Source organism: Zootoca vivipara, chromosome 9 (genome assembly GCF_963506605.1).
Source record: "Zootoca vivipara chromosome 9, rZooViv1.1, whole genome shotgun sequence".
In the NCBI taxonomy this organism is placed as follows: Eukaryota; Metazoa; Chordata; class Lepidosauria; order Squamata; family Lacertidae; genus Zootoca; species Zootoca vivipara.
The window spans coordinates 19,935,280-19,961,676 of record NC_083284.1 but is presented as its reverse complement, the minus strand read 5'-3'; the positions used below and the strand labels follow the sequence as shown (position 1 = coordinate 19,961,676).

General features: G+C 39.3%; 1 protein-coding gene across 1 annotated transcript in view; it reads left to right on the top strand.

Moving 5' to 3' along the window:
* The window catches only part of STPG2 (sperm tail PG-rich repeat containing 2), a 217,468-nt gene extending 199,194 nt beyond the window's left edge, over positions 1-18,274 (top strand). The window contains exons 13-14 of the mRNA XM_060278456.1: positions 16,223-16,371; positions 17,644-18,274. Coding sequence (XP_060134439.1) covers positions 16,223-16,371; positions 17,644-17,677 — 183 coding nt within the window. The 3' untranslated portion in view covers positions 17,678-18,274. The remainder of the gene's footprint in view (positions 1-16,222; positions 16,372-17,643) is intronic.
* The last annotated feature ends 8,123 nt before the right edge of the window (positions 18,275-26,397 follow it).

Genomic DNA, 26,397 nt, shown 5'->3' with positions numbered 1-26,397 from the left:
CCCTGCGTCTCCCCCTCCCTCTGGGAAACTTGAAACCTCTGGCTCATCCCTGACAGAAAGCTACTGATTTATATATGGCATTATACAAAACTCCAGTGTATCCACACTTGGGATGCTATATATAGTTCTCTTTCTCTCACCTCGAAAAGCATTTTGTAGAACTGGAAAACTTTCAGACAATAGCAACTAAAATCAAGGGGATGGAGCAACTCCCCTACGGGGAAAGGTCACATCATAGATCAGTCAGTAGAGCTTGATCCTCTTAACCTCAGAATTGTGGGTTTGAACCCCATGTTGGGCGTCCTGCATTGCAGGGGGTTGGTCTAGATGACCCTCACAGTCCCTACTAACTCTACGATTGTATAATTCTAACATCTGGGGACTTTTAGTTTAGAGAAAATGTGAGTAAGAGGTGACGTGACAAAAGTGTATAAAACTATGCATGGTTTGTAGAAAGTGGATACAGAAAGGTTTTATTTTGACTCTCACAATGCTAGCATTCAGGGACATCCAGTGGAGATAAAGGTCAGACAAAATAAAGTACTTCTTCACAGTAAAACTCTGGAATTTTCTCTCATAAGGTAGCAATGGCTGCTAATTTGAATGACTTTAGAGGAGGGTTGGACAAATACATGGAGAATAAGGCTGCCAATGGCTACTAGCCAGGATGACTAGTATTCTAACTCCACTGTCTACCAATTGCAGGGAGTAGCAGTTGGGTAGAGCACTGCTGCTTTCAGGTCCTGCTTGTTATCTTGCCACAAGCATTTGATTGCCCACAGTGAGAACAGAATGCTGAACTAAATGGGCATTTGGCAGGTATGTTCTTACATTTATGTACCAAATCCTGCAGTTAAATGAATGAAATGTTTGGTTTAGGATTCTTTGAGCTATTCCACGAGCAGCTAAGTCATATTAAAATAACGTACAAATAATAAGTTGTTGGCAAAAATGTTCTGGATAATCTTTTATAGGTCCACTGTCAAACTTTTTCATGTGCAAAGCAATACGACTTAAATAATCTTAAGTTCCAGAGGGATGCCTTATTCTACATACATATTCAGGACGTGAATAAGAATTGTAATACCACATTTCCTGTGGGATAGCAGCTGGAAACACAAACAGATCCTAGTCCCTGTGAAATGTGACTGAGTAATATTTAGAATAATTATCATCGCAGATCTTCCATATGGAAATACAAGCAAATTGGAAGATCAGCATTTTTATGAGCTCTTTTACTTCATAAAATCAGGTGGTGTGCTTTACTTCATTTTTGTGTTAGATGCATTTATTTATTTATTTATAAAATATTTATATCCCACTGTGTAAGGGGTGGGAAATCAACGTGGTTTACAACAATAAAGCATAAAACTGGACAATAAAAGCCTATAAAAAAGGTAAAAATAGACATCAATTAACCATTGTGGAAAGATGTATTCTTAATTGCCTGGATAGGCCTGGTGGAATAGAAAAAAAAAAATTCCAGGGGGCATTTAAAAACTGGCACAGAAGGCGCCTACTGAATGCAGGCATGTGCATTATGCTACATTGCATGCTTCTTTTTTATTATAGAACCATGCCAAAAGAATAAAAGTTTCCACCAAGTTAATTATATTTCTGGGAGAACCCAGTGGTACCCATTCTTTTCCATCCTTACAAAATTGCAGGGGAGAGAGGGTACATCTGGGAGAATGGGGATATCTGAGGGCTGTTTCTGAAGGACCACCTTGACCTACAAGGTTGATCTTCTGCAAGAACCTGCCCCTGTGAGCATCCCTCATTCATGAGCATCCCTTCCCCGCCTTCAGAAGTGAGAGAGGTTGTGGCCAGGAACAGGGCCTTTTCAGTGTTCCGACATCTAAGAGGCTCATCAGACACCACTGCTTATTTCTTCTTTTAATTTGCCTGGGGCTTTTGAGATGCTTAACTCTTCTTACATGAAAACCCCCCTGACTACCACTGAACTCAAAGAGCCAAGTTAACTTTTATGCTGCAGTGTTAGTCATGGAAGAGAAGTTCGCCTCCATTGATGGAGACAAACTCCGTCATGTGACAATCATCTTCTTCTTCTTTGGCGATCACTCTTAGCCGAGTAAGATTGTCTTCCATGTGACAATAGAGTTGTGTCAAGATTACGGTTTGGTGATATGCTTTCAATTTATCATATGGCAGTTGCCGTTATTATGTGCTAAAGATGGCGGTGTAAATCAGCTACATATTACTTTACACAGCTGTCTGTGGAACAGCATATCCCAAGAAGCTGAAAAAACCCGCTTCCTAGTAATATATCATAGTGTGGCTTTATTGATATGACCTCAGCTATTTATTATTTTCTGAAAGAAACATTTTGAATTGAAGAGCCTTATTGTGATATCAGAATACATTACACACTTTTTATTAATATTGCTTTTCCGTATGTGGTTCATGTGTCATCTTCATTAAATAATGCTTAAAACTTTATGTGTGTTCTCCTAGCTAAAGGAAATTATGATGCACTGCCATAAAGGGAGTGTGATGTATGATTTAAGTGGTGAAGCCCTTCAAACCAAGTTATGCAGAGGATATATGTAGAGGATGTCATTTGATTCCCCTCCCCAAGGATTAGCAAAGCTTCAGCATGATGTTCTTTTGTGTCACGTTAGGACACTTTGAGCTGTTCTAATGAATTCTGAGGTTCAACGATACATTTACACTAGTGTGGTCCCCCTGTTTTAACTCAGACTTGAGTGATGAGGTGACTTGAGTCATTTTAGCTCTTAAATGGCGAAAATTTTATTCTCTTCAATGGACACCTTGCTGTACAGCAATTCACTGTTGAACAGGCAGCCGCTCCCCCCCCCGGCCATTTGCACGCATTCAATATGTGCATGACCGTGTATACGTGCGCATTGTGTCAAACCCAGAAGTGGCCCAGAAATGCCATAAAGACATTACTGAAACATCACTAAAAGGGCAGAATGGGGGCAGGGCAGGGTGGAGTGGTGGGTTTGAAGGCATTTTCAATGAGTTTCAATTATACGTGATTTCACTGCTGTGTGAAGTGACTTGAAACGTAACCCGTGTGTAAACGGGGTGCTGTCTGGAGGGCACCATGTTGGCTGTCCCTGGATTTGGTGGCCATATCAGATTATTCATGTATTTCTTACTGTTTAATGCAAGGAGGTATACACAGTGTCACCCAAGCAGTCTTCCTACCAGACAGTTACCAGATTCAGAGCTGCTTAGCTTAAGCAAGGCAGTTGCATAATTTTTCTTACGACCATGTTCTTGAAAATCATGTAAAGAGGTGAAACTATACGGTACATAGGTAAAGCATACGCTTTGCATGGAGAAAGACCAGGACTACAAAACTTAACAATGAAAAGGTTGTCATTAAGCAGGACTGGGAAAGACCTCTGGCTACGACCTTGGAGAACTGCTACCAGTCAGGGTAGACAGTACTGGGTAAGATGGGTCAATGGGGGATGTACTCTTGATCATGAAATACAGTCATACCTCACGATACTTCCGCTGCGGGTTGCGTCTTTTCAGGTTACAGACGTGCCGAACCCGGAAGTCCTGAAAGGGGTTACTTCCGGATTCGGCGCGTCCGTAACCTGCGTAGAAGCACTAAATCACGCTTTGCGCGTGCGCAGAAGCACCACATTGTGTCACACACGTGCGCAGATGAGGCGCTTCAGGATGCGGCCTTTTCATGTTGCAAACAGGCCTCTGGAACGGATCCCGTTCGCAATCATAGGAACCACTGTATTTCTAAATATATAAGGGTAACAGTTCCGTTGGAAATGGCAGCAAGTTGCTTAGTCTATTCTCCAGTGACTATAGAACTGAGTCACCTAGCTCTGTGACTAATTAATGCTATATTTGCATCAATTTACTATGCAAATTTATCTGCACCAGGGATTGGGAGCCTGTTGAAGTGGTTACAGTATGGGGGGTTTGAGGACCTCCAGATGTTGTTGGACTCCAGTTCTAATTAACCCTGCCAGCATGACCAGTGTTGTAGTCACCTCAACTATATTAAGGGAAGCACTTCTAATTTTGGCTCAGCTGTCACTTTCTTTTCCATATTGCCATATTCATTTTATATTAAAACTGCCTGTACTAGCTTTCAGTTGCAATTTGATTTTACAAAATAGGTAAATGTCCTTATAATTTAATCATATATGCTCTTTAAGCCTCCTGGCCTGCATAAACTTGGGCTTACCTTTTTCTACTAAATGAGCTGAATTGGGAGCTTGGGAACAATTAAATTGGCTTTCTTCAACCGAATTCAACAGGATGATCACTGTGTGAGCCATCTGTGATTAAACCCCATTGTATCACATTCAGAAATCTTCCCACTCAGGCTCTTAAAGAAAAGTAATTCCATTTTAGTGCTCCATATTGTAGGCTTATGTCATCCTCAAAAGACATTGTCTTTGATCAAAGCAACAGCTCTGTTTTAAGGTCAGGCACGCTTCAGGCATCTCCATGTTTCCCAGCTGCTGAAAAATTGTTGTTGGGATAGTGGAACAAATTGAAAGGGAGTAATATTTCAATTCTTACACCAACATACCATGGGTGAAACTTAGTTGCATTATACCCAATGGGAGCTTTGACATATCTTTGTGACATATGAACTGCACTCGTTTCTATCAACATTCCATGGTTGTTGTTGTTGTTGTTGTTGTTGTTGTTTAATTTGTACCCTGCTCATCTGACTGGGTTTCCCCAGCCATTCTGGGTGGCTTCCAACATATATAAAAACATAATAGAACATTAAACATTAAAAAACCCACAAATGATTACTACAATGTGTTTTCATTTGTGTAAAGAAATAGTATCTCTTTGGTTATTTTTTTTTATTTGATTCCATTTATGAGTCATTTCCAATAAAGTGATATTCGATTGAGAGTATGCACCAGGCAGAACATTTTCTTTCTTTCTTTAAACCTAAGTTTTATATAGCGTACATGGCAAATGATAACAATATTGCTTATTTGGTCTTCCCCAAATTGTTGGCTTCCGAAGAAAGGTTTGGCAAGAAGGAAGGTTTACCAATCTGATACCCGTTTCCCCGAAAATAAGACCTACCCATAAAATAAGCAGTAGCAGGATTTCTAAGCATTTGTGCAATATAACCCATAAGACATAGTGATAGGCGCAGTTCTGGAGGGCGCCAAGGAAGAGGCGAGGCTGGACGCATAATAAAAATAAGACATCCCCTGAAAATAAGCCATAGTGTGCCTTCTTGAGGAAAAATAAATATGAGACAGTGTCTTATTTTGGGGGAAACACGGTAGCTATACATTTGTAAATATGCCAGCAATGCTGTCTTTTGTTACTGGTTGCCATGGGTAAGAAAAAGCAACACATAACGCCTGAACAAAAATAAGACTCTCTACGAGAGGGTCTTCTGAGTCAAAGGTTGGACCAGTGCTTTATTTTAACAAGTTGCTCTTCATTAATACGAAAGCAATATTTTTTCTTCCTTATCTTCTGTTATGTTAAAGAGAATGACATTGTTTGAGAGTAAGCTAACAAGTAAGTATTCTATCAAATTTGCTCTGTCCTTGTGGCAAAGGTGAGAGATATGAGAAGAAACATCTGTCAAGCTGCCAAGAGGAGCAAGCTGGAGTCTCTTAATAAAAGCGAGAGATGCAAAGAGCTCTAGTGTGTTTCAAAGCTAGGCAGCTACCCTTTGTATCATAAATCTTTATCATGACACTACCTACCCTTAATGCAAAATTACATTCCATACTGTTTTCTGAAGCATTTCAAAAATTGTAATAACTGGGAATAGGCTGTAGGCGCCCTGTTTCCAAACCACTTCGAAAGAGCTATACTGATTTTTAAAGGCCCATTATGAATTTACATCACCATCATTATTATTACAATTTATTACCCACCTTTCACCCTAAGGCCAGGGTGGGTTACAGCAACTAAAACACAAAATTAAAAACAGTTTGAAACAAAATTATAGAAGTAAGGTGGGTCTTGAAAATATACATTTTATACACACACAACATACATGTGTATCTTACAATAGAGCAAGGGTGTGTGTGTTGTGTAATGTTGGATATTGTTCGGGTACTTCCTATTCCAAAGCATCACCACCAGCAGTCTTATTCATCTGTTGATCATTACCCAGTCTTCTGTATCAATCATTTATACCAGGTTAATTTAAATAATATTTATGTATTCCAAATTACTGTGAGCACTTCTTTGATTAGCAGAGCATCCCTCCCCCACTTTGCAGCTATGCATACTTTTTGAAAAAGTTACCAACTATTTCATGTTAGGCTTAATAATTAAATCCTTGAGATAACCCAATAATAGAATTATGTGAACATGCAGTATTAAATACCCAGTCATTTCATTAATGACCGTAACTCCTTACAGAACAGCTCAAATTTTTTGAAGAGTACTGAGCAATTGTTGAAATTATAAAACAATATGGACAGATTTCTTACATATATTGGGGGGAATGCCCCCAAATTAAAACTGTTTATAATGTATTACAAACATTATGTTGGAAGAGTGATTACAGATTTTTGAGCCTGCTTCAGAAACCACAACTCAGCAATTGTAGGTAGGTAGATCTCTTTAATGTGAATGACCATAGACCAGACATCCCCAAACTGTGGCCCTCAATATGTTTTGGCCTACAACTCCCATGATCCCTAGCTAAGAGGACTAGTGGTCAGGGATGATGGGAATTGTAGCCTAAAACATCTGGAGGGCCGAAGTTTGGGGGTGCCTGCCATAGACACTTTCCTGCCTCTGAGAAACCATTCAGAGCTTAGAAACAAAACAACTGGATATATAGGCTCTGATTTGAAGACTAGGGCCTACTCTGGTACATAGATTTTAAAATATTAACACTTTTGTTGGGCTCTGTAATATATCCTGCAGTTGCCATATTATTGATCATTCCCTTTTCCACGGTGTTCTCAGAATTGTCCACTTTATTTTGACTTCCTTTAAAAATGTATTAGTTTCTTCTGGTGCTGAAAATGGAAGTCAGTATTTATAACTACAACAATAGCTGACTTAAACTTATTTCACACTACAACTTGCCCCTGTTTTAACAGTGACTTGTATCATCATCAACTCACCTGTGCTGCACTTGATATCATTCTAGTGCAAACTTAGCATTGATATGAGTAATTACTCTGGTCTTTGGTGCAGAAATGAATGTGCAGTTTGGTCGATGGCTATGCATCTGCATTCACACTATGTTCAGTTGATCTGCATAATCCACACAGGTTTTTTGAGTATTTGGTGCCTCAAGCACCCACCTAACCAACAGAGTTGTGTTCACAGTATTGACTGTAGCGGGGACACAGAATAGAACATCACTCAGACCCAGCAACTGAATATTTGTGCTCATGATAAATTGGGAACTGAGGAATGACACATGCATTATATGTTCCATATGTCCTCTTTTTCCAGGACACATCCAGTCACAATAGAGATCCAAAGTTAAAAGTGGAAGTCAGCAACTGTGTCCTCTTTTTTGCTCTTCAAAATATGTAACTCCAATTAGTGGGTTGCACAGGAAGTTCAAGCAGTGTGTTGTGTCCTAGATTTGGCTTAGCTAAAGGCAAGAAATATGGTTTCTATATGATTTCCCAGTCACTGACAAATCTTATTATTTTACTTACATAGACTTGCATTTGGCTATAATAATTCTAGATTAAATTCCACTGAATGGCTCTGTAGTGGCATGACAAATTATACAAAATATGCCACCCTCATTAGACATTGGCTTGAGTCCTATAACGTGTAATGCACACGTTAGAAATAGCTAATCAAGAATCTAACATTTTAACTGCGAAGGCACTTAATGGACCATAATGTCTGATATTCTTCACTATATTATGGTTTTTCAACTCTATTCTACTGAAACAAGATAACTAGTTGGGTACACATGTCATCGTTTTCATCCAACTGTCTCCATGCTCCTTGATTACTTTCTTTGACAAGATTCGTAGCAGACAATCCTCATCTCAATGTTCCCCTGCCCGCCCATTTCTTAATTATGTGCTGTCAAAGAGAAATGGGTGCTTAAAGGATGTCTTAGTATTTACATACTCTTTTGTCACCTTTCTTAACTTTGCTGTCCGGGTGGAAGACTTCTAATAATTACAATAATAGTACACCAGAGAAGCATAGCTGCCAAGTTTTCCCTTTTCTCATGAGGAAGCCTATTCAGCATAAGGGAAAATCCCTTAAAAAAAGGGATAACTTGGCAGCTATGCAGAGAAGTTATGTCAGCCTTGTGCATACTATTAATGCATTAATGTGTCAAAACAGCAGTGAATGACACAGCTCCAGGCAGTCTTAAAAGCTACTAATGGTAGTCCCACTCCAAGGAATTGATTTGTAAGCAACCCTAAAGCTATAAAACTTTCCTACTGATATATGGTTTCACAAGCTTTGTACTTACCATCCAACTCATTTTTAGTATATATGGCTAACAGCTGTTTGAAGAAGAGAACCATATAGAAAGACAACATGTGCCATATTACTGTGTTAGAAAATTACTAATGAATGGTAATAAAGTAATCAGATAATTGAAACAACTCATTTGCCAAAGGTCCACATTCTGTTGTTAGATACCCCAGGACAAAGTAAGGTTTGCAGTGGAATTAATCATGCAATTGGTTTCTGTAGTTCTTTTGGTTCAGATCAGTTTCTTTGTTAATCAAAAAGAGTTTAACCATTTAGAAAAACAGCAAGAACTATTGCAGGCTTCCCCAAACTTTGGCCCTCCAGATGTTTTGGACTACAATTCCCATCTTCCCCGACCACTGGTCCTGTTAGCTAGGGATCATGGGAGTTGTAGGCCAAAACATCTGGAGGGCCGCAGTTTGGGGGTGCCTGAACTATTGCCTTGGAACTATGGCAATGTAGCAATTCTCCACTGAAACTATTTTCGGGATGTGGCTTCAAAGACAGATCCAGAATTGTTTTTTTTTAAGAGCATATGCTTGCTGTGTAACTCAAAGCTCAGCATCAATCTGAGGTGCACGTTTAATAAATTCCTTCTCTGAGTTGGCTTTATTTCCTTCACCTGCAGATCCAATAGAATTACTGTTCAAATGCTATGCTTCATTTTCACCTTTTTTTGGGATGGGGTGTGTGTGTACTCAAAATGTGTGCTCAAAACTTAATTGTTAAAACCAATTTTAAAATGCTAATTATTTTCCCACTATTCTCTTGGTGATAAATATGCTGATTGGAAAGATTATATCTTTGTAATTTTTTTAAAGTGTCATTACCTGAATATATGTTCTGGAATCTGAAACCTGCAATAAAATGACAAGCTTAGAGCAAAAGTAAATGATGGAATTAATGCAGATGATAAGACTTCTTTTTTTGTATTTCAGAAATTGCTGACAGCTTGTAGATTCTTATCAGCACAGTTCATTCAACCTTTAAATTGCTTCTCATACTGTACATAGCTCATATACTGTGTGATCAGGAAAAATTATACTAGAGTTGTATGATAATGTTTTGGAGACAATATTATTTTACCCACTTCTGAACGCATTCATTGAGCCTATTGAAATGCATGCAATATAATAACATTATACTATGATTCTCCTGGGGTTTGCAATAGACCATTGAATGACTATATAAGCACACAGGAAACTATTTAGGTGTGAGAAGCGACTGAGGATTATGAATTACATTTTGAGTTCACACTAAGCTTATTGCTATATTGTATGCTACTGCAGAGGTATAAAGAAATCATCTCATCTTCTGTGAAAATAAATTCTACTCAGCGTGAAATAGGAGAAAATCTCTTAACCCCAGTTATTTCTTCGATTTATGCAGCCCCAGATTCTGTGGACCAGCTTTATAAAGCTGTTCATCAGAAAAGTCCTGTTATTATTACCATTCTCATTTACTACCTGTTTATTATAGCATCTCTCTGTTTATCAACAGTGACAATTTCCCAGATACACATGAAACATAGGACGAGGAAAGAAATCAAGAGCAATTTCCATGCATGTGCGCTTGAACATAGTATGTGCAAGTGTGCATTGCTAATCAGTTATACTTCCAGAATTCTAACTGGTATCCTAGAAAGCCTTATTGAATGTACCCAGAGAAGAACCAGCATATTTTTGACTGTTTTTATGCAGTGATCTGAATATGCTGACATTTTAAAGCATCCTGCTGCAGCCTCATTCCAGGTTGTGAGAATGCAAAATATTTTAAGCATTTATTTTTTGTTTTCACTTTACTCAGTTAACAATCAGTATATTTAAATAAAATGAAAAACACCCAGTTGAATGGGGTTCCTCAACAGAAGCATCTTAGTCAACTTGCCTTGTAGCTCCTATATTGATGGATATCTGCTCTTGTCTCAGCTGTAACCAAAAACCTAATGTTTCTCTCCCTCGTCCTTTCTATTTGGAATACTTGATTGCCTGCAATTTTAATCTACAGGTGCTTTCAGGACATTTGAATTGTAAATGAGAAATTCCATCCACTGCCTTTGTGTCCCCATTCTTGGAAATAATATGCATTGAAATCGGAGCTATTAGGAGGATTACGCCTACTTAGCCAAATTACTACATGAAGAACTCTAGTTTTTAGTATTTACAGATGAGAAAAATATTTACTAGATGTTTATTTTATGCAAATACTTTTGTCAAGCTGCCTAATGAGCTACAGCACAAAAATTAACCTAATTACATAATGTGGTATCCGCTGGAAATATAGTAGGTGTTTTTTTTTAATATGCTGCAAAATCCTCTTCAATGGCTCGCTATTATGGCTTGTCACAAGAGTGGGTAAGTTGAATATATAAAGCTGAAGGAAGTATGAGGAAAACGAAAGTAGAAAATGCATTAATCAATGAATCACCACTATGTTTCCATTAATCGCTTGCAGGTCTGGTATTTTCATTTTTCGGCTGATAATATTGTTACAAAAAACAACAACACTGGGTGATACGCAATGTCCTGCAAGTGAACATTCTTCTCCCTACAGTCTCCTGCACCAAACATTGGCAGACAAACATTGTTCGATTGCACCTGTATAAGTTGGTTTATTGAGACTATGCATTTAACAATATTTGGGAGTTCAGTCTATGCATTTAACATAATTTTTAAGATTTCAGGGAAATATATTGTAACATAAATTTAAGTGTATATATCGAATCAACATACAGTCGTACCTTGTTTTGCAACCGGGATCCGTTCCGGAGCCCCGGCCACTAGCCAAAAAGAATGCAGGGCAAAGTGTCACATCTGTGCACGTGCACGAAGCGGTTTGTGCTTCTGCGCATGCACGAGCGGCAAACCCGGAAGTAACCTGTTTCGGTACTTCCGGGTTTGCCACGGACGTTCGCCGGAACGGACGCTAGACGAGGCGGATGTTCGCGGAGGTATTCTGTTTGGCATATCAGAGAATGAAAGAGATTTATACCCATACAGTCTGTGGCATAGAAGCTCCACAGCCACCGGGGAGTTGCTTCCCTGTGTTTCTGTACGTTGTGAAGAAATAATTCCAGGGAACTCTGTATCATTGTATGCCGAACTAAGTAAGAGCGTTGGGACCACAGACAGGGAGAGAAACTTAATGACTCAGGCAAGGCACAGATGAAGGGGGACAGCCACCTTGAAGTGAGTCACACAAGCAGTGCAGAGAAAGAGCAGGAGGGACAGAGAAAATCAGGAGTTGAACGCAGCCTTGTTTAAATAAAGTTACCCTGCTTAGATTACTGCTGCTTGACTCTTAATGATAGCTAACACCACTTGGACCACACTGAAGCAAGTAAGGGCCAATTCAGACACATGTTCAAGAGGACAGCTCCCCTTTTCTGGGGGGCTGCATTGCGGGAGGAGTTCCGGGACCTCCCAGTGACCCGGCTGTGGGTGGAGGGATGCTGGCCACGTCACTAGGATGCCCAGCTGCGTCACGCCCCCTGGCCGACCAATCGGGTTAGCCAGGGGGCGTGGCCACTTGTTGTTTAAATGGGCGGCGGTCTCCATTCGTCCCTGTACCTTCTGCCTGTTATATGCACATGGTAGCATATGGCTTGGGGCATGTAAATGTACAATCAATTCCCACAATCAATCCTCTTCAAGAAGAGGGTGGAAGGATTTCGGAAATCCTGGGAATTGCATATATGACTGTACTGTACACAGATAAAGTCTGGTGACATAAGTTTTTATTTATTCATTCATTTTAAAAATTGGTACTCGACTCTTTAATCACACTATCAGTTAATAAAATATTAATGCACACAATAAAATAGCTAATACACACATTTTTATTTTTATCTTATGCGTAGCAAGGCTGTGTGTTTCAGCCTGCTGCCTAAGCTCATATGGATCTAAGAAGTCCCAGTGTGATGAGAAGCACATACAGCAGAAATTCAACAAGTCAATACTTTCTTTAATATACACAGATAACTAATACAAGAAAATAATTGGAGGAAGAGAGAAATAAACTAATGGGCCAAATTCACCTATTGTACAATTCTGGAGAGAGAGAGAAAGAAACGGAAGCCTGTGGAAATTCATACATGCAATGGAAGTCTGGATTTCCCCCTTGTGACTAAAAGTACTACTGACAGAAAAATTAATATGTATGTGCTGCATTTCCCCCTTCCATTTTAAATAAAGCTCAATGAAAAAATATTTTAAAAGAATTTTAATTTCAAATGCCAAGCCATGTTACCTTTTTGCATCCACTAGAATTGCATAGCCTAAGGCTATAATCTCAGAGAGGTTACATCTTGCATCCATCTGAATTTTCATGAACTGTTTTTTGATTGGGTACTATTTAATAGGAATGAGGGATATTTTATTGACGAAAGGATCTTACTTTAGCTGCCCAATTGTATGTATGTGCTACCATTAGGATCTTAGTAGGACTATATTTAACTAATAACTTTTATCTTAGGAAGGATGGATAAGGGAGAGAGATAAAATGCTTGTATATAAGAGAATTAGAATACAAACATCAGTGGCATAGCTGCCAAGTTATCCCCTTTTTTTTAAGGGAAATTCCCTTATGCTGAATAGGCTTCCTCGTGAGAAAAGGGAAAACTTGGCAGCTATGATCAGTGGTCAGTTGTCTAGCAAGATGGTGTGTTGTGTGAATACATTAATTTGGTGGTCCTGGCTTTTAAATATATTGCATTTCAATCTCAGATTCCATATGTCTGCATTTTTCCCCACGTCTGTCTTCAAGCCTCCAGACATTAAATGAATAATTCATACAGCAAGAGACTCCAAAATTTGGGTTGTGTTGGCTGGCCTAGCTCACAATATTGACGCTTGCTGAGCAATTTATTGTTTCAGCAGGGTTTCCATTTGCTTTATGTGTTTTCTGTGCAGGTTGGGGAGGTTTTCAGTAGGGTCTCAGCTTCTGGGCTTTTAAAATATATTAGATGAAATTAGCCGGAATTCTGTTGTACGTTTCATATATGGAAGGACCTGAGTGGCCAAGGCTAGATGTACTGTTATTAGGTTCATGGTTTGTATTATTCAAAAACCATGGCCACCCTTGTTTTGGGCAGTGCTGCTGGGAGCTGGCACTGGGCCTAGGGGAAGATATGTGATCCTAAATCTTCCTACAAATCAAATTTTAGTACTTTACTTAAACAAGTTCATAAGTGACTTAGGTTTAACTTAGGGTAAGAGAAGGGACGCAGGTGGCGCTGTGGGTTAAACCACAGAGCCTAGGGCTTGCTGATCAGAAGGTCGGCGGTTTGAATCCCTGCGACAGGGTGAGCTCCCATTGCTCAGTCCGTGCTCCTGCCAACCTAGCAGTTCGAAAGCACGTCAAAGTGCAAGTAGATAAATAGGTACCGCTACAGCGGGAAGGTAAATGGCGTTTCCGTGTGCTGCTCTGGTTCGCCAGAAGCGGCTTTGTCATGCTGGCCACATGACCTGGAAGCTATACGCCGGCTCCCTCGGCCAATAATGCGAGATGAGCGCCACAACCCCAGAGTCGGTCACGACTGGACCTAATGGTCAGTGGTCCCTTTAAGAGAAGCTAAACATAAATGAAAAGCATTTATCAGAACAGGATAGTTAATGTGATTATAAAAAATAACACCATTCACTCGTATGCTCCAATCAGAGGTCATAAACGTTGCTCTTCAGCTGATAGAAATGCAGCTGGGATCTGCCTTTCTTGTTTCGCTGCCTGCCTCACGCCATTAGTTCATGCCTGAGCTAATCTCTTCTTTTTGGACATGTAGCTACTGACCTCAGCCTCAGATCTATGTTGATCAGTACTTTCGAGAGCTTTTTGCTGGCGATTATTGATTTGTCTGATGTGTAGTCAAGTTGCTCGCTGCCTAGGTCAATATCTGTGCAGACTGATCAACAGTATTTTTACCCTTGGGTTGGTCTTACAGTCAGATCCAGGTCCCCACCATGGCCTTTTGCTCAAAGAACAAGGATTGTAGCTGTTAAGCAAAGTGTTTCCAAATCTACCTTTCAGCTTACATGAAGCATAAAGACAAACTTTCTGTGTTCTACAGCAACATTGATCTTTTCACCTGCTGAGGAATTTATGTGTGTCTTCTACAAAACCTCTGCATGTAGCATACAATGTACCCTAGACTCCTCCTCTGCACTGGTGGTCTAGCTGTCTTTTGGGGACACATGTTTGCTATTACTAATTCGTTCAGTGAGGAAGGCCTGATAATCTTCCAAGAAACCCTGCAATTCCTTGGCACATAGTTCAAAAACCACTGTCAAAGAAGAATGGGTCCATTTGTTTCACATAGCCCATTTTTCCACAATAGTTTATTTCAGACTCAGTTATTTTTTAGGTTTGAAATGCCAGATTCAGGATCTGATGGCCCAACACATTGTGAAAATCAGGGGTGCATCTCAATAGAATTTGTGGCATTATAAGAAGGAAATTAAATCCTACATTTTCAGTAAATTCTAATGGGTTGGATTGATGACTATGACTGTCCTGCTCTGCAAACAAAAGGACTCCTTCCATTCAAAGATGGAGCTCTAACTCTTTATAGGCTGCCAATCCATTAACTGCCTAGAGCAGGCATAGGCAAACTCCGGCCCTCCAGATGTTTGGGACTACAATTCCCATCATCCCTAGCTAACAGGACCAGTGGTCAGGGATGATGGGAATTCCTTCTCCTTCCTGTACCACTTTGCACACTGTTCCTGAAGGTCCCCCAACCCTCATGAGCAGATTTGTGAAGAGCATAGGGGACAGCAGGGGGAAATAAGGAAAGGCTGTAAATAACCTCCTCATCCTTCTGCCCATGGAGTATCCAGTAAGTGAAGTTCCATCAAAGACATATCCGGAGTCAATCATTGTTTTTAAATAGAAATTTAGGCGCAGCATTCCTGTTTTGCGAAATGCACATTTTGATGAAATCAAAGACAGGATTTAAAATCCCTTATGATACAGAACCGCTCCTTTGATCTTTTAAGGAAGAGCAGCTGCCAGTGGTTTGTGAAATCAAGCAGGAAAGCTGTAGTAAACTGGTGTAATGTGTGTTGTTGTAAGATTGATGTTTACTTTTTCTCAACATTTTATGTTTGTGTGCAACTGTTTTGACAAACTGAAAAGCAATAAGTAAGTAAGGGGCAGGAGAGCAAGGACAGGAGAGTGGGAAATCAAGTCAGGGGTTAACTGTTTAATACATTTCAGTCAGATAGTACCATGAAGGTGTTTGATATGTCTTTCTCTCTCTCTCTCTCTCTCTCCCTCCCTCCCTTCTACCTGATAGTTTCCCATGACACTCAAACCTGACATTATGATTTATCTCATCAGCAGGAGGATTGGGGTTGGGATTTTGAAGTTCATTTTTGCACTTATTCTCATTGTGCCTCAGCGAGTATTGAAAAATGTTTACTTATATTTAAATAAAAGACTTGCTCTGCCATCATACCTCAGATGTACTTGGGTGTACAATCTCTCTAATAGATTGTCTCCTTGTAGGATACATATAAAGTGTGAAGTGGCCCTTGGCCTCAACCATTCACTGAGATCATATTATTTTGCTGCTACTTCATTGAGAAGAGGAAAGTTGAGTAGCAAAGGAATCCTCATATTATTCCCAGAGGTGAAGTGCAGAGGTGGCTAAAGAAACTTCATAAACTTCATTTCCTAGCAGCTATATTCCCCCCGCCAAACCATTTCTCAAATCAGTTGATGTTACCTCCTAGTTGATCTGCAAGATAAAACCATAATATAATATTATATGTTTCTGTTTTCATAGCTGAGTCCACTTCTGAAAGATACAGTCCTGAAGAGAACATTCAATGCAACATTGAATAATCCGGTTGAGATTCAAGTGGCCAATTCCATTTATAGACCTATGACAGAGAAAGATATTTTCTGTGTGTCGAATGAACTAGTCTCGAAAAAGTGAGTACGATAACTTCATACTTCCTGCCTTTATATTTACTAAGAAATGCAGGCTGGTAAACAGAATTTACAGGTGTATTTTGCTAAGATTTTCTGTGTTTTGAATTAAAGCAAACAGTTTTCAACTCAAGAGTTTAAAACTACTAATAAATTAGATGACAACTTTTCTATAGCTCATCTTCTTAAACTAAAGACCAAGCTATGCAAGTCTTATAATGCAAAGGCTATACTAGATTTACTTAGTCATAAATACAAGATTCTGGGACCATAGGATGATGATGATGATTTTATTTATACCTCGCCACTCTGGGCTGCTTACAGCATATATAAAAACATAATAAAACATAAAACATTTTAAAGAAGAATAAATAAACCAATAAATCAATACAAACAACAACAACATCATAAATAATAACAAACAGTTTACAAAATAAAAAAATTAGTTCAGTAGCACCTTAAAGATCAACTAAGTTTTTATTTTGGTATGAGCTTTCGTGTGCATGCACACAAAAGCTCATACCAAAATAAAAACTTAGTTGGTCTTTAAGGTGCTACTGAAGGAATTTTTTTATTTTGCTTCGACTCAGACCAACACGGCTACCTACCTGTAACTAAAACAGTTTACAGTTATACACAAATTAAAATAACTGTGTATGCACACAAAAGCTCATACCAGTAACAAACTTGGTTGGTCTCGTAAGGTGCTACTGGAAGGAATTGTTTTATTTTGTTTTGCCAACCCCAACCAAACATTTAACCAACTCAAACCCAACAAAAACAAAACAGAGGAACCAAAATTAAATATTTAAAAACATTTTAAAACATTTTAGCCAGTTGCCCCAACCCAAGAGTTGTTCCAGCAATGTCCCTTAGGCCTTCTGGGAGTCTCTTTTAGCTGTTCAGGGTGAGTCTGGGCCCTGCCCCCTGGGCCAGGTGGAAATGGGCCTTGCAGCAGGGAGCAGTCTTCCTTCTAGTACTCACAGAAGCAACAATAGATGGACAGAGTCAGGCAGAAATTATTATTCTGAGAATCAAAGTTATAAGAGCATATGCAGAGAGCTTTTCAGGAGGATTGGATGGACTAATTTGGTGTCTGCTTCCTTCAGTTCAAATGTATCATGTATACAGGCCAGGTGGTCTCCTGCCAGTCATTCACATATAATAAGGAAGAGGATGAAGGGACGAGATGAATGGGAATGTTCACCCACACCTACATTAAGCAGGGACAATTGGGTAAACCTAATTAAATGCACCCCGTCTCTTTCCATACAGACGAAATGAAACCACAGTAGCTGGGTCCGTTTGAAGGTTGTCCTGTGAAGAAATGTCAACAGTTTGATGACGTCCTCATATCATTTGTTTGTTTTGTCTTCTGGGATATAAAAACTGCTCTTTTCAATATATCTTCTTTATTTTGCTTCTTTGTGAAATTCTCTTCCTTGTGCCTGGTCTTTTGCAATGTATTCCTCTACATTTCTGCTTTTATACCATAACCTTTAATAAAAGTTATTTGGCAAATTAATATATTGTTCTTTGCAAGACAACACCTTGTTTAGCACACACAAGTCCAGTTTTTTTGGATGAATGTATGAAAGCCAGAATATGTTAATGACATACAGTATTTGAATAAAGTGTATGTATTTGGGCCTGAGCTATCAGTCAGCAGGAGTGGCAAACATAATGGCTTTTGCAACATTATAGACATCCCTAAATTCATGTAGATTGCAGAAACAACCAGCAGAAATACAAGTATGTGCTTGAGATTCTTTGCTATTAAAAAGTGAATTGAATTCTCCAAATTACACTCAGAGAAGACTCATTAAATGTAATGAACCTAAGTTAGTCATGCCTATAATTTAAATAGGTCTATTCTGGGAAGGTCTAATATTTTATAAAATAAAAAAGTTCCTTCCAGTAGCACCTTAGAGACCAACTAAGTTTGTCTCTAAGGTGTTACTGGCAGGAATTTTTAAATTTTGTTTTGTATTAGTTACAGGTAAGTAGCAGCCCAACACTGCTACTTACCTGTAACTAATATTTTATACAACCTTGTATTGCATCTTGGTTTTCAGCCATTCTGGTTAGAGGTCTGTAAACATATTTTTAAACATCTCAAATACTTCATAAGTTCCTGCAGGTTTCTTAAGACCCAGCTCTATGAGAATATACAAACAACATGCATTACAAGTGGGATCTGCAATAAATGATCAAGCTTCTCAATTGTCATTGCATCTTACCCAAGTAGAAATGGTGCCTTTCAACAGAAGTTCAACCCCCAAGTGGGGACCGCAAGAGCAGAAAACAGTCATGTGACAAAGGGATGGGGCAAAGAAGTCAGCCCCCATGTTCCCCACTCATGCAATAGCAAATGCATGAAATGCATGAACCAGGGCTTTTGAGCAATATACCTCCATTCTCTGCCCCTCCCCCAATGGTAACCATATGAGAAAGAACACTTGGATAGGGCTCAAATCAGCATGTACATTTATCCTCTACTTGGGAGCAGTGGAGTAGCCAATCCAAATTCATCCAGTACGAAGGGAAACCAGTTTAGGGTTGTCTAAAAGAAACAACACGTCTCTTGAAGACATTGGTCCAAACGTTAAGACAGTGTTTCTCAACCTTTTTTGGGCCACGGCACACTTGTTCCGTGAAAAAAATCACGAGGCACACCACCATTTAAAAAGTTAAAAAAATTAACTCTGTGCCGCCCTATATTATAATTATGACTGTAAGAAACACTTGCCAAATATTGCTTTCCGGCGGGTCAGTGTTGTGTATTGGCGGCCGCCAGGCTCGTTTGCACTGAGCTTTGGGAAAGAGGAGGAGAAATATTGCTTTCCGGCGGGTAAGCGTTGGTTATTGGCGGCCGCCAGGCACGTGACAATGCAAATCGCCCTTCTCGTCACCGCACGTCGCGGCACACCAGCCAGCGTCTCGCGGCACACTAGTGTGCCGCGGAACAGTGGTTGAGAAACGCTGCGTTAAGAGATAAGGCTTTGTTTAGCACACACAATGCTAAAACCAATTGACCACTACATGACGCAACAAATTTGACACAAATTAACAGTTTAAATCTCATATGCTTTCCAAATATATTTGCAGCCCTCATAATAATGTAGGATGCCATCCTTCTCAGCTCTCCTACACAGTCTTATAGACTCTATATAGTGCTTTTAGAGTTTGGATTTGATATCCCGCTTTATCACCACCCAAAGTGTTTAAAGCTCTTTACTAACATTATTAAAACAACAAAGAGTCGGTTTTGTTGAGAACGAAAAACTTTTTGCCACAATGTGGCCATAGAAATGTGCCCCACAATCTCTTAGCATTGGATCTCCTTCTGGCTTAGTTTAATGATGACTAAAGCCTAATATTTAAGCAGGCTGTCAATGGCCACAGAAGCCAGAATCATTAAAGAATAACTTGAAACTGGAAAATGTGCATAATTTGTACTCTGGAGTGTAGGCTCAAATCTAATTTTATGTGGGTGGTATATGGATGCAAAGTGCTGGTCTTAGCAAAACACTGAAAGCTAACTACCAATTAAAAAGCATTCTGTAATATATCATTGCTGTATTCAGCAATAAAGTGTCTTAAATTCACTGTAACCATTGATAACTTCTTTTATCACACCCTAATAAAGACTGCGCAGAGCTACTAGATCACATCCTATTATGGAGTCATTCACAGCAATATTAGCTGTGTGCTATACAGTGAGCGGCATGATTCATAGCCATCTTCATACAACTCACACTTCTAAAATGGTAACAAGAAATTTGCAGCTGGTGAAAATGTCTTTAAGCCTGCTACTTTATCAAACATTTAAGAAAAGAGCACAAAGAGTGTCATTTTTATTTTTTGCAGCTATGGACAGGATTATCTAAGGCAGGGGTGGCCAACTCCGAAGAGACTGCGATCTACTCACAGAGTTAAAAACTGGCAGTGATCTACCCCCTTTTGGGGTGTTCAGGTCAAAGTTGTTTAGGGAGGAGGAAAGCCTTGTTTTTTAGGGGTTCAGGTCAAAGTTGTTGAGATTTTTTTAGGAAGGAGGAAGGCCCATTTTTTAGGGGTTCAGGTCAGAGTTGTTGAGCTTTTCTGAGGTGGGAAGAAAGCCCTGTTTTGGGGGGGTGAAGGGCTAAAATGTTGAGCATTTTTAGGGGAGCCAAAGTTGTTGAGCTTCTTTGGAGGGAGCCAGTGATCTACCAGTGATCTACCACAGACGTCCAGTGATCTACTGGTAGATCACGATCTACCTTTTGGACATGCCTGATCTAAGGAAACTAACCAACATCCAGCAAAGCAGAATGTTGTTTAACTGCTAAACATGCTCAATATTTTCAAAAGAAAATTACCTGGTGCAAATGGCACAGAAATAAATGGGACTTGCATTTGAGTATATTTGTGCTCCACAGGAAAACGAGAAATCATGTTATGATCCTATCTCCCACGTCTGTGAATATCTTGCTTTTACTTCGTTGTCATTTGAATTTTACCTGCATGTGATACACATTAGTTGCCAGAAGCTAAACCATCATGAAATTGATTGGATCCATTTATTTTCCAAAGAGCAAATCAAACTATGCAATAGTAACTAACTGTGTAAACCTATGGATATTGACATAAAAGTAAGCCCTATTGGACTGGAACTTTGTAAGGACATTTAGTATTGCTGCCTAAGCCTCCCTAATTCAATCTCTCTTTCTCTCTCTCTCCAGCGGCGATCCCCACCACTACAGTGTTCATATAACTGATCTGAAAATTTTATGCTTTCCTATAAGAAGGGGAGAGCCCTTAACTTACGTTTTGAAGCAAACAACCAAAAGTTTGGCAGCAGAGGACTCGCCCTACCATTTTTATGTGTTTTCAAACAATGCTGTGGCATTTGAATGATGACCATGGTTAAACAAGATGCCAACCTCAGCTGGATTTAAATGGGCATTTTTATAGTTCCATGTTCAACCTTGAGTAAATTATTGGATTACTGTATGGGTAGACAGAAGATTCACCCAGAAGTTTGTTGCCTCTCACTAACTATTAGTCAATATGATATGATTGTGTTAGGACTAAGAGATTTGATGGCCACGACCCTTTTGGATGAAATCTTACATCAGGCATCCCGAAACTGCGGCCCTCCAGATGTTTTGGCCTACAACTCCCATGATCCCTAGCTAAGAGGAGCAGTGGTCAGGGATGATGGGAATTGTAGTCCAAAACATCTGGAGGGTCAAAGTTTGGGGGTGCCTGTCCTACATCTATAGGTGTTTGGTTTTCCTTAGTATCTTTCACATTAAAATGTTACTTGCAACACCTAGAGTATAAAATATGTACGGTAATCTTGTGTATATCCTAGCTCAGTTGGTTAGGGAGTGGTGCTGATAACATCAAGGTCATGGGTTTGATTCCCGTATGGATACATATTTCTGCATTGCAGGGGGTTGGACTAGATGATCCACGGGGTCCCTTCCAACTCTATGATTCTATGACTCCTTCCTGCAAGCAGAAGAGTCTTTAGGATAGTCAATAGCTTGACTGTAATAGAATCTATACACACACACACACACATTATTTTCCCCTACCCTTTAAATAGGAGACACTCTATTCATAAAAACCATAGCAAGAAAGATTGTGACATTACTAAGTGGAATGGCAGGGAATGATGCCAATGCGCTATTTATTTCAATAACAGTTGGTGTCATTGCAAAAATGTTGAGGAAGTACTGTGTTTAATTAGCAACTAATTTTAAACCTTCCACAACTCAATTATTTAACATTTTCCAAGCTAAGCACACATTTTGAAAAGTGACACAAAAGCTGCGTTCATCATGCTCGTTCTAGGGTTATAATTATGAATTACAGTAGGAAAGCACATCATAGCATTTACTGCACCAAGAAGCATTTTTTTAAAAAAGTCCAGACCTGCCCTTGCGTAAAACAGGAAGCCAAACCTTTTTATATCAGCCGTATATTTGAACAATGCAAGTGTCAGCCTTAAACTGTTCGCTGTGCAAAGTTTAACTTGTAAAAAGCCTTGTGGATCACCTTATTTTGGCGATGGGTGATAACAATAATGTAACACTTGCTTTTCTCCATCTCTAACATGTTCAGTTCTTGTGGAGAAATCACCTTTTAAAATGTGTCTACTGAGACAGGGTTGTTTTATATACAATACAGTGTATAATAATTTATTGTGTATGTGGGGGTTGCATGAATAGTTAAGTTTCCGTTGGCGAATGGCAAATGGCAGTTACTAAACTGAATGAGGCAAAGGCTGGGTTATTTTTATGCTGTGTGAGGATTGTAAAATTTCACCTTTTTGGCTATCTGGGTTGTTGGTTGCTTATTGGATGGACAGAATGGTCTTACCATGGTGAGATTGACTTGGGAGGAGAGTAATTGGCAGATAAGTAATAAAAAGGAGGAACAACTGAACTTTGCAAGTCAGTCCTGTGTAAGCTTCTGTATCATAGAATCATAGAGTTGGAAGAGACCAACCCCCTGCCAAGCAGGAAACAACATCAAAGCATTCCTGACAGATGGCTGTCAAGCCTCTGCTTAAAGACCTCCAAAGAAGGAGACTGCACCACACTCCTTGGCAGCAAATTACACTGTCGAACAGCTCTTACTGTCAGAAAGTTATTCCTAATGTTTAGGTGGAATCTTCTTTCTTGTAGCTTGAATCCATTGCTCCGTGTCTGCTTCTCCGGAGCAGCAGAAAACAACCTTTCTCCCTCCTCTATATGGCATCCTTTTATATATTTGAACATGGCTATTATATCACCCCTTAACCTTCTTTTCTCCAGGCTAAACATGCCCAGCTCCTAAAGCTGTTCCTCATAAGGCATCGTTTCCAGGCCTTTGACCATTTTGGTTGCCCTCTTCTGGACACGTTCCAGCTTGTCAGTATCCTTGAACTGTGGTGCCCAGAACTGGACACAGTACTCCAGGTGAGGTCTGACCAGAGCAGAATACAGTGGTACTATTACTTCCCTTGATCTAGATGCTATACTCCTATTGATGCAGCCCAGAATTGCATTGGCTTTTTTATTTACTGCAATTTAAAGTAATAGTAAGTTTATTAGAGCAAAAATAAGTCTTGCATAAATAGTACTCAATTTAAGTATTAGTATTATTCTACCTTTATAATAATGAATAACTTGTTAATTTTTGAAAACTTATATTGCAAGTCTGGCCTGTTTTATACCACACCTAAAGTATCAGAGCTACTGATGTATATGTATGTAGCTCTGATGTATATATATGTAAGGCTTTAGTAAACAGCAGACATAGTAAAGATATGTGGTAGCAGTGGTTAGAAAGATTTTAAATATGAGCCCCTCCACACATTTTGTAAACCAGCAGTGATAAATAGAAGCTGATACTTCACATATGTTATGAATGCTTTCATTATATATCTTTATGTGCATTCCTCTATAACCAGGCCTTTGGCTGATTAAACATTCTATGGTCTTTTAAATCTATTTGTAGGAAGAGGGGGTTATTGATTTGTTTTTGTTTATTATGTGTTTTGTGTTCTCATTTTGTATTTTATGTTGTGAACTGCCCTGTGATCCATGGATGAAGGCCAATATACTACTACCACTACTACTACTACGGTACTAATGATTGCTCCAGTATCAGGAAGAACATTCCTGGTGATGAAAAGGATTTCTCTACAGTTCTCTAAGGATGTAATCCCATGACATTTAATTTGGGGCAAGACCTATTGCCCTCAATTATTTTTTACTAAGGACTGTGCTGCAAAACACTCAATTTGCGGGACACTTGCTAAAATAAGCTGGAATTCGTGAAATAGTGTAAAACATATCAGTATGTCGTGAACAGTTAGTTATACAGGGGTCCCTCGATTTACGAATTTAATCCGTTCAGAATGCACATTTGTAGGTCAAAAAGTTTGTAAGTCGAAAAAAGCGGTTTCCTATAGGAATGCATTGGAAACGGAAAAATGTGTAAGTCGAGTAAACTGCATCTAAAATTCGTAAGTCGAGAAAACCCCATCTAAACCGCAACGGTTTTCCTTTCAGATGTCGAAAAAAACGTAAGCGTGTGGCCATTTCCCCCCCATTCGTAGTTTGAAATTTCGTAAGTCGAGTACTTTGTAAGTCGAGAGACCACTGTATATAGGCCTCAAAGCTTTAGGTCAGGCATAGCCAATCTTCAGCCCTCCAGATGTTTTGGACTACAGTTCCCATCATCCCTGACCACTGGTCCTGTTAGCTAGGGATCATGGGAGTTGTAGGCCAAACATCTGGAGGGCCGAAGGTTGCCAATGCCTGCTTTAGGTATTATCTTCATATATTACTTTAATTGTATGTCCCTCTTTCCCCTTGCATGCTTGTTTTTCCTTTACAAGAAAGCAACCAGATAGGGGAGGATGACCCGTATCAGGATCCAGGGCTGGAATTTAATAAATAAGAAAAGAGCCCGCAACGGCCAATCACATGACTAACATCAATCTTGTTTGTCCCTGAATCTGAGGATATTTTCAGTCTGCATGAATATCTATGTCTAGGGAAGTCAAAATCAGCTGAATGCAATGATAGTAACAACACTGTCAACCTCGTCTTCGTTGCATGACCAAATGCGGGATGTATACTCAGCTTATGGAATTGATGTTGTGGCGCTGATGAGCATTAATGATAAATCTCTCCTCAGTGCTCCTAGTTAGAGCAGCCAAAGGTATAACCGCCATGTTCAGTATACCTCAAATTATAGGAATAAACAGCAGAGGGTGGGTATATTGCCATCATTGCCTTCTTGCAAATTTCCCTAAGGCATCTTTCAGGACACTATCTCTATAGTTAGAAAGCTGAACTAGATCAACCTTTATTCCGACACAACATGACAGTTTTTTTCTTTCTTTAGAAGGCAATTGGGCCGAATCTGGCCACTGGGCCTTAGTTTGCCTATCCATGGGCACCATCCACCAAAAGTCACATTCAAGTAAGAGTATTGAAATGGAAAGGAAGGTGAATGAAAAGGAAGTGGGTTGCAATCCTTATATACGCCTTATCCTACTTTCATAGGACTTAAGCACCTATAATTTGGTGCAGAGTTTTGAAGTCAGCAAATGGAGAATCTAAGGGCATCTTTCTGGGCAAAGAACCATTGCTCTGGCCTTGCTCTCCAGTTGCTTTCATTTTGTTTCAAATTTTTAGGAGTTATTTTCTGGTTTCATGGTGCCTGAGATTTGGCCAGTCTACAGATGTAAGCTTGTTAGCGTTTGTCCTGATTTTCTGCTCGCAATGACAGAAAGCCTGAGTGGTTGTTTTAAAGGTAATCCCTAAGCACTTATCTTTGGCCTCCAGGTACTAGAGTGCTGCTGAGCAAGCATGCAGCTAGGATATGTAAAACATATTCATTATAAAAATACAAATTAATTCTGACCTTATGATTTACTGTGGAAGAGGGCTGAGTGGGAGGAGTAAAATTTTCAATCTTAAGGAGTTGCTTGCCGCAATCATTTCATAAATAACATGATTTAAGCTATTAAGTCCTACGCACACTTGGAAGTTGCCCCTATTTAATGTTTCACACTAGCATCAGGCCAAAATGTCCCTCGGTATGAAAGAGAATGACATTTGTGTCACATTTCATTGCCTGAATGAATTGTGTCTAAGAGATTAGAGCCTCTGCCCCTTTCATATTATTTCAGAAGTATATTAATTCCAGTAAAGGTAAGCTTCTATGTGAGTAGTGATAAATGGTATTTTAAATAAAAAATTGTATTGATTTTTTAATATTATAGTTATCTTTAACATGTTTTACTGTTGTTGTTACTGTGTGTATTTATTATTATTATTTATTGTCTGTTAGCTTCCCTGGGCATCTTTTGTGGAATGTCAGGGTACAAATATTTTAAATACCGGTATATTGGCAGCCCAATATGGTGGCAACCACCAGAGAAATAATTTTGGAATAGGAAATCAGTGCCAATTTTCATGGCAATATTTCTAAAAAGGTAAAGGGTAAAGGGACCCCTGACCATTAGGTCCAGTCGTGACC